Source organism: Crocodylus siamensis, chromosome 1 (assembly GCF_052110815.1).
Source record: "Crocodylus siamensis isolate JL-2025a chromosome 1, ASM5211081v1, whole genome shotgun sequence".
Lineage (NCBI taxonomy): Eukaryota > Metazoa > Chordata > Crocodylia > Crocodylidae > Crocodylus > Crocodylus siamensis.
This window is the reverse complement of record NC_143395.1, coordinates 45326459-45338677: the sequence shown is the minus strand read 5'-3', so window position 1 is coordinate 45338677 and position 12219 is coordinate 45326459. Positions and strand designations below refer to the sequence as shown.

At 45.1% G+C, this 12219-nt stretch overlaps 1 protein-coding gene across 13 annotated transcripts in view; it reads left to right on the top strand.

The window, feature by feature from the left end:
- The first annotated feature begins 731 nt into the window (after positions 1-731).
- HMGCLL1 (3-hydroxy-3-methylglutaryl-CoA lyase like 1) overlaps positions 732-12219 on the top strand; it is a 157534-nt gene continuing 146046 nt past the window's right edge. For 5 of the 13 annotated variants that reach the window (XM_090034097.1, XM_090034088.1, XM_090034053.1 and 2 more), the window contains exons 1-2: positions 1055-1194; positions 3892-4007. Coding sequence is in view for 5 of the 13 variants with exons in the window: in XM_090034026.1 (XP_089890152.1) it covers positions 1102-1194 (93 nt within the window). In the remaining 8 variants the exon portion in view is untranslated. Of the gene's footprint in view, positions 886-1018; positions 1195-3198; positions 3332-3891; positions 4008-12219 lie in introns of those variants that run through there. The other 8 variants (XM_090034116.1, XM_090034036.1, XM_090034126.1 and 5 more) reach the window with 5 other exon arrangements.

Below are 12219 nucleotides of genomic sequence, written 5' to 3'. Positions count from 1 at the left end.
GACCATCATCTGCTGCTAATCTCTCTCCAGGAAAATTTTACTAGATATGCCCTCCTTTTCAGGTTTTTTCCTCTTTATTTTTCTTTAAAAAAATGCATAGAAAGATCTGAAAAAAGAAATTGCAAGTATGACTCTCACAAGGCAACAGTGCTTACAGTATTTAAAGGGTGAAACTGAAACTTGGCTGAAAAGCTGATAATGTTTTGCAGAAGATGACCTCTGAAGACATCAGTAAGTTGAACAAGAACCCGGTGATACTAAGGAAAAAGAATTATCTGGAAACAATCTCATAGTGGATGCAGCTTTCTCCTTGAGGCAGTGGCTTTGGCAAACTGGCTTACCAGACTGCTTGCTGCAGGAGAGGAAAAAATATAACTGGCTCCCCACAGGGCACATTTAGAAAACATTTCCTTTGAGAGAGAGAGAGCGAGAGAGAGACTATGGATGTTACCTCCAGCCAATGCAAAACAGAAATACACTTTATTATTTTTGTTAAATCATTAAAGCACTTTCATACGAATCCCCCCCTCACAACAATGGCCAGCTGCTATCAACCTGTTTCATTTGGCAGCCAGAAGTAGGAAGGAGGTGATAGCGGTCAGCAAGCTGAGTCTATCTGTCAAGCCTGCCTAACATCTCAAGTTGGGGGAAGGCGCTGGGGGGCCCTGCCCTCGAGGCAGTGTCCTCACTCATCTGCAAAGCCACCAGGGCTGGGATTAGAAAACACAAGGACCCGACTGCTGCCCTCGTGCCACGCTTGGACATTAGAGATATCAAGGGCCGGCGACTGGGCCCAGGTTGCTTGCAGCTGTCACAGCAGCCTCGCAGCGAAGTACGAGGGCTGTGGGCCTAGGAGCCCGGCCTGGGCGGTGGCTGCTGTTCCAGGTGTGTGAGGAGAAGGGCGGGCGCGCAAAAGCCGCGGCCGGGCTGGAGGGCGGCGAGGAGGGCTCTGGGCTCCTTGCGCTGCGGCCCCGGGGGGCGGGGCGGGTCCCCGCGCTCGGCCAATGGGAGGCGCCGCGCTCCTGCCACTGGCTGCGGCGCTGCGGGGCCGGGAGGATGCGCTGAGCTCGCGGCGGGCGCAGGGCCGGGCCGGGCCGGGTCATGGGCACGGTGCCGTCGGCGTTGAAGCACTGCCTCAGCTACCAGCACCTCCTCAAGGAGCAGCTGTGGAGCGGGGAGCCGCCCCCCGCGCAGGTACCGCCGGCCCCGCAGCCCCCGGCCCCCCCCCCGCCTCCAGCCGCTTCCTTAGCCCCTCCTTGCTGGGGCTCGCAGGCCAGCAGCACTGCAAGCCTCCCTCTGAGCCAGCCACTCAGGATCTTGAAAAAAAAAAAAAAAAAAGGTAGCTTAAGTCTAGCAGGTGGAAAATGAAGCCCCTCTCCCCGCTCTGCTCAGCGGGCCCTGCTATACCTGCAAGTGAAAACCAGCCATATTGCTGCACGTTTCCGAGCGCTGACGTGATATTCGGGTTGCAGCCCTTTTTATCCCACGCAGCTTACTTGGCACCTGTGGTCTAAATAGTATCATGCCACTCGCCCAGTAGCTGTGCATACATTACTCCGCCCTTGCGGACAGTCTTCTTTCGCACGCATGGTCGGTTGACGCGTATTGCACGATTGACTGGTCAGTTGTGTAATAAGTGTGTGGCAGGGGACCTTAGTTCCTTGGTAGTGAACTGGAATCTGAACTCTGGGCAGGGGTGAGATCTTTTTATTAGAGCAACTAGAAAAAGCCTTTTTTTTTTTTTTTTTTTTTTTTTTGCAAATATTTTCAAGCTTTCAGGCTTGCTTACCCTTTGTCTGGCATAGGAGAAATTTTACAATCTTTGCATTCTCCTTTGTGGAAATGAAGATACATGTTTCACAGGAGAGCTGAAGGTATTGTAAGATCTCTTGGTTGGAAAAGATCATTTTGGTGCAAATTAGGCTCAGATAAAAATTAGAGCCATCTATCTATTTACCTAGAAGTCTGATGGCAAGCAGGAAGTTGAATTATGTTAGTTTGTAAATCTTAGAAAATTAAGTTGGAAGGGGCCTCAGGAAGTCACCTTGTTCAACCCCCTGCTCAAACCAGGACCATCCCGAATTAGATCATTCCAGTCAGGGCTTTGTCTACCCAAGTCTTAAAAACCTCCAAAGATGGAGAGTCTACAACCTATCTGGGTAACCTGTTCCAGTGCTTTACTGCCTTACAGTGTAGCTCCATCCTCCTTGGAACCCCCCTTCAGGGAGTTGAAGGCTGCTATTAATCCCCCCTAAGTCTTCTCTTCTCCAGGCTAAATAAACCCAGTTCCCTCAGCCTCTCCTCATCACTGCAGTCATGTGCCCCAGGTTCCTATCCATTTTTGTTGTCTTGTGCTGGATTCTTTCCAATGTGTCCTTGTCCTGTCTGTAGCAGGGGACCCAAAACTGAACCCAGGACTCCACATGTGGCCTCACCAGTGTCAAATAGAGGGGAAGAATCAGGGGGAACACATAGGGGGTGCACATGCACCTGAGCGCAGTGGTGCACCCCATGCAAAAAGGCACTGCCAACACCACCAGCATGGCTTGCCACTCCACCGCCAACACCGCCAGTGGAATCTGTGAGTAGTCCACGGTTCCAGCTGGCCATCGCTAACGCTGCTGGCTGCAGGTGGTTGCCGACCCTTGGTCAGCACTTGCCACCCACCCCCGACAGCTCTGGTGGCATCTGTGGGAGCTCCCCCACTTAGTGCTGTTGTGCTTCCACCACTGCCGCTGCGCTCCCGCCGCCACCAGGGAAGAACTGCTTCCCTTGATCTGCTGGCATCGTTCCTAGTAATGCTGCCCAGTATGCCGTTTGCCATCTTTGGAACAAGGGCACAGTGTTGGTTCATATTCAGCTTATTGCCCACTGTAACCCGCAGGTCCTTTTCTGCAGAGTTGCTGTTTAGCCAGTTAGCCCCCAGCCTGTACTGGTGCGTTGGTTTGTTCCATCTTAAGTGCAGGACTTTTTGCAGTTTTCCTTATTGAACCTCATGAGATTTCTTTTGATCCAATACTCCAATTTGTCAAGTTCTCTCTAAACCCTATCCTCCAGTGTATCTATTACTTCCCTCAGCTTGGTGCCATCTGCGTACTTGTGGAGGGTGCATTCTGTCCCATCTTACAGGTTGTTGGTGAAGATACTGAACAAAACCAGCCCCAGGACCAACCCTTGGGGCACTCCCCTTGATATCAGCTGGCAACTACACATCGAGCCATTGATTACTACCCTTTGAGCCAGATGATCCAGCCAGTTTTCTACAGTCTATTCATCCAACTTGGACTTGCTTCCTTGCTTGTGTGAATGTTGCGGGAGGACATATCAAAAGGTTTGCTAAAGTCAAGGTCATATCCACTGTTCTTCCTGTGTCCACAGAGCCAGCTATCTTGTCATAGACCAAATCCATACAGTGTTGCTAAACACTGTCTTATGGCAATAAATAAGACAAAGTCCAAAAAAATCATTAAAAAAACAAAACAAAAACAACCCTCTTCTTCATTTATAATATAGCCCCAAAGTGTGCAAAAATAAGTTAAAATATTTCTATAATAATATAGGTAACATTGAAGTGCTACCAGCACCTCTTCAAAATGCAGATGCTGAAGGTTGGCAAGAGGGTCAGATGCTGGAGGGTGGCAATAGGTTCAGTTTTGCCCCTCTAAACTGTCATTTCTCTCTGTGCAGACTTGAGTGTAAACCCTGCTGTGTTGGTGGCAGCCTTCCTGGATGAACTGCCTTTCCTTGCTGTCTGGGATGTCTAGGAATGATTAGTGTAGTAGTAGTAAGGGATTCAGTCAGAAGAGAAGAAAGTGATGAGGATATCTGCAGTCTCCAGGAGGTCTTTTGTCTGCCAGCATCTGAAATGGCCATTTCCTTTGTTTTCCTTAGTAACTATGAAGATCTACAGACCAGGGAGCTACAAGAGTGACTAAATGCCTGCACTTTCAGAGTAGCCAGTAATGGTGTCATCTTCTGTCAACAACAAGTAGACGCTGGTGCAAGGGGTAAGTGAAAGGAGATAGTGGAGTGGTGAGTGAGGAGCTAGGGAATGGTGGAACTTGGAAGAGAATAGAAAGAGGTATCAGTAGTCTGTAGAAAGATGCTAAAGAGGGATTTCTAGTCAAAAAGAACCTCTTGAGTTTGATGTCCAAAAGAAACATGAGGAAGTTCAGAAGAGTCCACATTGAATTTGTGGCTTGGCTTTAATGTTCTGTTAAAGCCCCTGCACACACTATTCAAGCAGACTATGTTACTTTTGTCCCCTGTAATCTCAAGCAATCCATCTTGTAATCTTTTTCAGAAATATTAAGTAAGAGTAAATTATTTAATTAGTTCAAAAATAGCATTAAAATAAGGTTGACATTTATTTACTTTGTCTTCTGCTTCTAAGCCTGCTGAGTACCCTTGGGTTATATTGTCAAGCTTCTAACCACCATGAAAGTTAGAAACTCACTTTCTGTAGATGAATTCTAAAATTCTCAGATAATTATGTGAACTCTGAATATCATGTGGCTCACAAGAGATGGTAACATTGCAATAAAATTTTACCAGAGGTGAATTTGACCTGTTGGGTGGTATCTAGACAGTTCAAAAGTTACAAAGCTCTTCAGATATGGGGCGTTTGGTGTAGATCTGAAATTTACCCCACCTTTTAAAAATATATATTGTAGTGGATAGCTAATTGCATACATATAAATCAAATGCAAAAAGGACTTCCGTTACAAGCCTATCTTCTGACATCATGTCTGTCCAAGCCTGAATTTTGGAGAAAGTTTAGATAAAAATCCCTTCAGTTGTTTCTGAATTTGGAAGAGTTGAGGGAAAATATTTTCCCTATTGTAAAAGGACAAATAACAAGAATAACAAATTTTATGCCAAGAGTACTTTTTTTGAACTGGGCTACATCTAAAACTAACTGCTAATCCCAAATGACAAATGCCTTTCCTTAATTTTAGGGTATGTAACTTTTTTAAAAGTTCTGAACTATTAAATCCCTTCAGACAATATTTCAGGTATGTCTTCTTTGATGTCTGCCTAGCTTCAGCTAAGGTCTCTGGTAAGGTTCAGGGGCCTCTACCAACAGGCTTGATAGGTTCCTAGGTTTGATAGGTTGCAGGAATAAATTTTAAAGGTGTCTGATTGACATTTACACAGTTAAAATCTCCGAAAACTGTATCTGCAGAAGATGATGACCCTCATTAATTTATTAGCTATTTGCAGTTTTTGCTGCCTTTTGAAAATACCAAAAAATTGTCCCTGTGGCAGCGAAGATGCAACAGCAGCAAGGATGAAACACTGCAATTTATGAAACTAATGCCTGTTGAAGTGAACAGTCAGTTTCATAGACTCAGGCCACTAACAGATGTTAAAAAGACGGCATGATGGGATCTGAAGTGTGATCCCAACAATTGTGCCACTTGCCATGCCACATGTGCATAGCAGGAGGTGTGATCAGATTCCATCAGGCCATGTTGCCATTGCTGAGGCACCTTTCCTGACTCCCCCCAGCACCAGTAATTTTCTCCTGTGCCTGGAAGCCCTGTCAGCTGACCAGGGTGGATTTGATTTAAATCATAGTTTAAATCACTGGCCACGAAGCCTCAATTCAGTCATTGTTTTCTACAAAAAGTGCATTTTTGTTGTTTAATATAACATTAATACATATTATTCACAACTGAGAGATAGATGTAGGTTTATTTTAGAAGATATACACTATACCTTTTAAAGCAGTGATTTATTTTGATATTTTTTCAGATTAATTTTATAGCTACATCAGAAAACTGAAGTACAATTTGGTTATTTTATTTATTGAAGTAGATACGTGTGAAGTAATTGGGAGGCGAACTATCTCCGATTTATTAGATTAATCATGGATATCTGGGGGATGTTTTTGCCATGCTTTATTAAGAGGATATGAAATGAGCACTGTAGTCATAGGTTATTAGCTTGGGGGTTTCTTCACTTTTTTCTAGTTTTCTTCTCACCTTTGATTTCTTCTCTCTTTTACGGCTTGGGAAGTCTGCTGCCATGATAAGTTTCCCCTTCCACCATACCATTCCCTCACTAGATCTCAAATCAGTGGAGAGGTTATACTCAGAAACCGATCCTCAAGACTTCTGGAATATTCTGATCAAAATGTTTCTCTTTTGTTTCTGCTACCCCTCCTTGAGAAGTTGGATACCTTCAAGTCAGCTGGCCCTGACAATCTGCACCCCAGGGTACTCAAGGAGCTGGCGAGCGTCATAGCCCAGCCCCTGGCACGGATCTTTGAAAACTCCTGGCGCTCTGGTGTAGTGCCCGAAGACTGGAAGAAGGCCAATGTGGTGCCGATCTTCAAGAAAGGGAGGAGAGTGGATCTGGCTAACTACAGGCCCATTAGCCTGACTTCTATCCTGGGGAAGATCTTAGAAAAGTTTATTAAGGAGGCCAGCCTTGAGGGACTGGCCCAGGCTAACATTCTAAGGGACAGCCAGCATGGGTTTGTTGCGGGTAGGTCTTGTTTGACCAATCTCATTTCCTTCTATGACCAGGTGACCTATCACCCGGACAAGGGAGAAGAGATTGATGTCATATATCTTGACTTCAAAAAAGCTTTTGATCTGGTATCCCATGATCACCTCTTGGCCAAACTGCCCAGTTGTGGCCTTGGCTCCACCACGATCCGCTGGCTGGGAAATTGGCTTCGTGATCGGACCCAGAGGGTTGTGATTGATGGCAGTCACTCATCATGGTGCCCTGTGACCAGTGGGGTCCCTCAAGGCTCTGTCCTGGGACCCATACTGTTCAACATCTTCATTAACAATGTGGACATTGGAGTCAGGAGTGGACTGGCCAAGTTCGCCGATGACACCAAACTTTGGGGCAAAGCATCCACACCAGAAGATAGGCGGGTGATCCAGGCTGACCTGGACAAGCTCTGCAAATGGGCAGACGAGAACCTGATGGTGTTTAACACCGATAAATGCAAGGTTCTCCACCTTGGGAGGAAAAACCTGCAGCACCCTTATAGGCTCGGCAGTCATCATTGACCACAAGAGGAACATGAGCCTCCAATGCGATGCTGCAGCTAGTAAAGCGACCAAAACGCTGGCTTGCATCCATAGATGCAAATCCCGGGACGTCATTCTCCCCTTGTACTCGGCCTTGGTGAGGCCGCAGCTGGAGTACTGCGTCCAGTTTTGGGCTCCACAATTCAAAAAGGATGTGGAGAAGCTTGAGAGAGTCCAGAGGAGAGCCACGCGCATGATCAGAGGTCAGGGAAACAGATCTTACGATGACAGGCTGAGAGCCATGGGACTCTTTAGCCTGGAAAAGCACAGGCTCAGGGGTGATCTGATGGCCACCTATAAGTTTATCAGGGGGTGATCACCAGGATCTGGGGGAACGTCTGTTCACCAGAGCGCCCCAAGGGATGATGAGGTCGAACGGTCACAAACTCCTGCAAGACCGTTTCAGGCTGGACATAAGGAAGAATTTCTTTACTGTCCGAGCCCCCAAGGTCTGGAACAGTCTGCCAGCGGAGGTGGTTCAAGCACCTACATTGAACACCTTCAAGAGTAAATTGGATGCTTATCTTGCTGGGATCCTATGACCCCAGCTGACTTCCTGCCCTTTGGGCAGGGGGCTGGACTCGATGATCTCCCGAGGTCCCTTCCAGCCCTAATGTCTATGAAATCTGGCATTTATCTCCAGACTTCTCCTTCTTGCCCAGATCTATTCCACCCCCAACAATTCTCTCTTCATTTAACTTCTTGAAACTGCACTTTTAGGGAGAGCTAAGGGCTTGACTTTGCGTACACAAACTTGCAGAGAGGTAATAGGGCTGATGGGTAGGTAATCAGGTCTATTATCTCTCATCTCCATATACTACAGTTAACAAGGATATTATTTCTGGAAACACAAATCCTGTTTGAGAACTGAAACTAAGCAGCACAGAGATCCTTAATGGGATCTTCTAGATTGAGCACCGAGTCCCATTGGGCAGAGTGGTTTTCTTTAATCATTACTAATCTATAAAGGAGCCTCTGGACACCCCAGAAGATTGGGCCTCTGATATAGTTCATGGCCTGTTGTGACCTATTTATAAAACTTTTCTAAAAAGGTTACATGGATATATTGTCTCAGATAGTATATCATTGGAAGTTATAACCTTATTTCATGATGACATCTTTGAGCTTTAATGTATCCTAAATTAAAATTATTTGGCTATAGGTTTGCTTTTTTTGAAAAAGCATTGTAACAAAAAATAAATAATACAATTAAATAAAAAATCTGTTTTAAATAAAAAAATGTGATTTATTTATTAAAAAATATAGTTGATTTTTACCCACCCTACAGTTGACACAGCTCCCAGCTATGGGAATGCTTGGTGTGCCTCTGTGGCTGGGAGCTCCAATCACTGACAGGACTCAAAACCACAGGGACGCACCATGCACCTCTGCAGTAGTGGGCCCTATCCAGCTGGTCAGAGCTCTTGATGGCAGGGAGGAACTGCGCTCTTATGGCTGGGACCTCTTTCAGCTGACCAGTGCTCCCAGCCTCCAGAGCTGCTTATGTATTCAATTCAAGTCATGATAGGAACTAACAACAAACGTATTACACTTATTTTGGTTATTACACATGTTCCCGGTTCTGTCTTTCCATTACTTGAATTCACGTGTAGCCAGGTCACTACTTAAGACGTGATTAATTAGTTAATCGCATTTTGTGTAATGTGTGTTAGTAGCCTAATATTTACATTAGATGCTTAATTCAGGCAGAATTAATGTTACTTTTGCCATCTAACTTCTGCATTTCTTCCCTCTGTGATTTTGGGCAGCTTTAAACATTTTTAGCACTTTGGGTATATCCTGACCAAATTTTCCTGTCTCTGACAGACGACAAACAGCTTCAAAAGCAATGGAACTATTGTGTTTCTACAAAGTCAAAGCATTTTCTCTAGAGAGCTTATTCAAGATGATCCATGTTCTGTACAATGTGAAGTGGGATCCACAGGAAGTCTGTTGTCACTAAAAAGGAGTGATATGTTGGGCCTGGGCAGGAGAGATGGGGGATAGCCAGTGAAGCTGCAACTGTGTGTATGCACCAGGATGTGAGATGGGTTCCAGCCTTTAACAGCCCTCCAGTGGCAAATCAGTGTGTGAATGTAATGAAAATATGGGTCATTTTCCTGGTGACAGGAAAAATCGCACACTATGAAGAGAACAACGCCAGCCTCCGGTGTTGGTAGGTTAAAAATTTCGTATTTTTATGAGAAATTTCACATATAGTGGCCTGACTGCTTTGTAAAAAGCTAGCTTAGAGTTTCCAGAGCTGTATCTAAAGCACTTGCAATAAGTCCCACTAGGAGTTTCCCTTTACTTCTTGAGTGAGTTGCCACATTATGTGTTTGCCGTGGCAAAAATGGCAGTGGCACAAATTTGTGCTGCTGCTTTCTGCTGCTGCGCACACCCCTGCACGTGGGGCTTAGTGTGGGGCAAAAGGCCCTGCTTCAGGAAAATGACGGTTTCCCCATTCCTCCTGCTCCCAGCATGCTGGAGGAGCCGGGGGATACCTAAAGCAATGGAAGACCCAGCCTCCAGTTGCTCTGGCACACACTTCTGGCGCACTCCTCTGTTTTGTTTTTTGATACCAGGAGTTCCTGGTATCAAATTTTGGTGCTGCACTGCAAATTTGCAGCACAGAATATGTTTGCACATGTGCCGTGTGTGGTTTGTGGTGCCTGAAACAGGTTTGAAACACTGAAAACCACACGTGTGTGTCCATCTGGATGTGTCCCCATTGTCCATTTAACCAGTTGTCCTGAATATCCTAACAGTCAATTCTGATCTGAAGTTGAGAAACTTAGCCTGAGGAACTAAATTCTTGGGAGAAAGTAAGCATGTCATGAATGGTTAAGTAGACCGTCATAGTAGAATTTACTATTGCTATTTTTAGTTGTTTATTTATATCCAATACATAGAAACTAAATTACTAAGAACAAACTATTGTACACACAGCCTACATGATGTCATACTCCTGTTGCAATGCTGTTCTCTTCCTTCCCCCTTTCCCTTCTGTTGTTACTTGCACTTGATTAATTTTCTGGTGACTGAGGCTGTAAGATCTTCAGGTGAGGTACTGCCTCCAATGATATGCTTGTACAATGCATAACACAGTGGGACTCCACTCATGATTCAAGTCTCAGAATACTGTTTCTTTCTTTGGTAAGATAACTGATTGTCTGTAGACAGTGGAAATGCTATAGATCTCATCCGTATGGACTTCATATGACTCTGGCTCTAGCCCCTCACCGGGCTCCACATCATTCTTGCCCCCTCCTTGGGGCTAACACTCCGCCCTCTCACTAGTGACAGTAAAGCATTCAGTACGGTTCTCAATAGGAAGCTTTTAGTTAAGCTGGATAAGATGGGGTTTAGAGCAAAATTATAAAACTGGTAAGGAACTGACTAAAGACAGTGACATAAGATAGTGCTGAGAGGTTAAGTGTCTGACCAGGAGGAGTTTAACCAGCAGAGCCTGATTTTTGAGACTGATCTTATTTCATATTTTCATAAATGACCTTGGCACAACATATGAAAGTAGTAATGAAATGCGTTAATAATGTGAAATTAGCTCAGGGTAGTACAGAGAAAACTGAACGACCTTGAGGACCAGAGTTATAGAAAAGTGATGAAATTCTTTTATAAATTATAGAATGGCCATGTCACTGGGAAGCAGTGAGAACGTCTGCTATGAACTGGGAGCTCCTTGGCTGAAAATGACTCAGGGTGGGGGTGGGGGAGGACTTGGGGGTACTACAGAATAACAGGATGGCTGTGAACCACCCGTGTAATTCAGTCATGAAAAAGATAAATATTGTGTGTCAGACGATATACATTCAATTGGAGGCATATAATTGTATGAGGCATTTTATAAGGCACACTGCTGAATTCTGCTTGCTCCTGCTCCAGAAAGCAGTATTCCAGTTGGGGCAGGTGTGGAGAGGGAATTAGGTTAGAAGAGACTGAGGAGTCTAACAAATGAGGAGAGTCAAGATCATCTCATCTTGTTTAGTCTAGCAAAATTAAAGCTGAAGGGATAATATTACCATCAGGAAATACAAATCAATAAAGGTTAGCTCTGCTCCTTGCTTGATGTTATTTAAGCTAAAATCTATAATAATAATAGGCTTAGTCTGTCTATCTGGAGCACTTTGATTGGTTGTCTCGACAGCCAGTCACAATTCTTACAACCAATCAGAGTTGTCTGGACTGACAGACAGCAGGCTCCACCAAAGGAGAAAGAAAAAAAGAAAAAATGGTGAGGGGCCCAATCCTTTTGTTTTTTTTCTGCGGAGCCTGCCCACTTCTGCAGCTGGGGGTGGGGGAGGGGAAGAGCTGCTAGTGGGCTGTGAGCTGTGGGAGGCCCTGGTGCTTCTCTCCATGGCAGCAGCGCCCCCCAGGACCACCCAGGTTGGGTGCCAGTGGGTGGGTGCTGCTGCCATAGAGAGAAGCACTGGGATCCCCTGCAGCTCAGGGCCCACTGCCAGCTCTGTCCTCGGCCATGGTAGATGCAGGCAGGCTCTGGAAGAAAGAATTAAAAAAAAATCAGCCCACTTGCTGCTTTTTATTTTTTTTCCTTGCCACCTAGGACTGCCTGGGAATGGGCTGACTGCTCTGGGAAGGCAGCAGGAGGTTGGTGGGAATGGTGCCTTTCAAGGGTGAGAAGTTTTGATTCTGGTAATGTTCAGTCAAAGGATAACTAAAAATCCTGTGTTTAAAGAAATACTTTTGCAATAAAAAATTTAATTGCAAATGTTTTGTGGGTTTCAGCTAGAACTGTAATAATGTCCAAGACCAAAATGGAAATAAATTGCTCATGAAAAAAAGAATAGGTTGGAAATTAACATTTCCTAACAGTCAGAGTAGTGAAGTTCTGGAACAGCCTTTCAATCAAGAGTAGCAGGGAGTAACTACTCATAACTGCATCTTCTTAACGCATACTGGTGTTGAGAGGTATTGCCTAGTGGGTTTTCTGTCACAGATTTAGGGTTGTCATGTAGTCAGCTAGATGGACCATGCAAATCCACATCGTTGGTTGGTCCACAGTCATAGGAAACACCAGGGTGAATGAAGAACTGCATGCCGTGAGGCTCGGGTTGTATTTGTTTTTTAACGCTTTGGGAGTTGGAATTGTGACCGATTATGTGGTTATGGAAGATGTTATAACATTGCT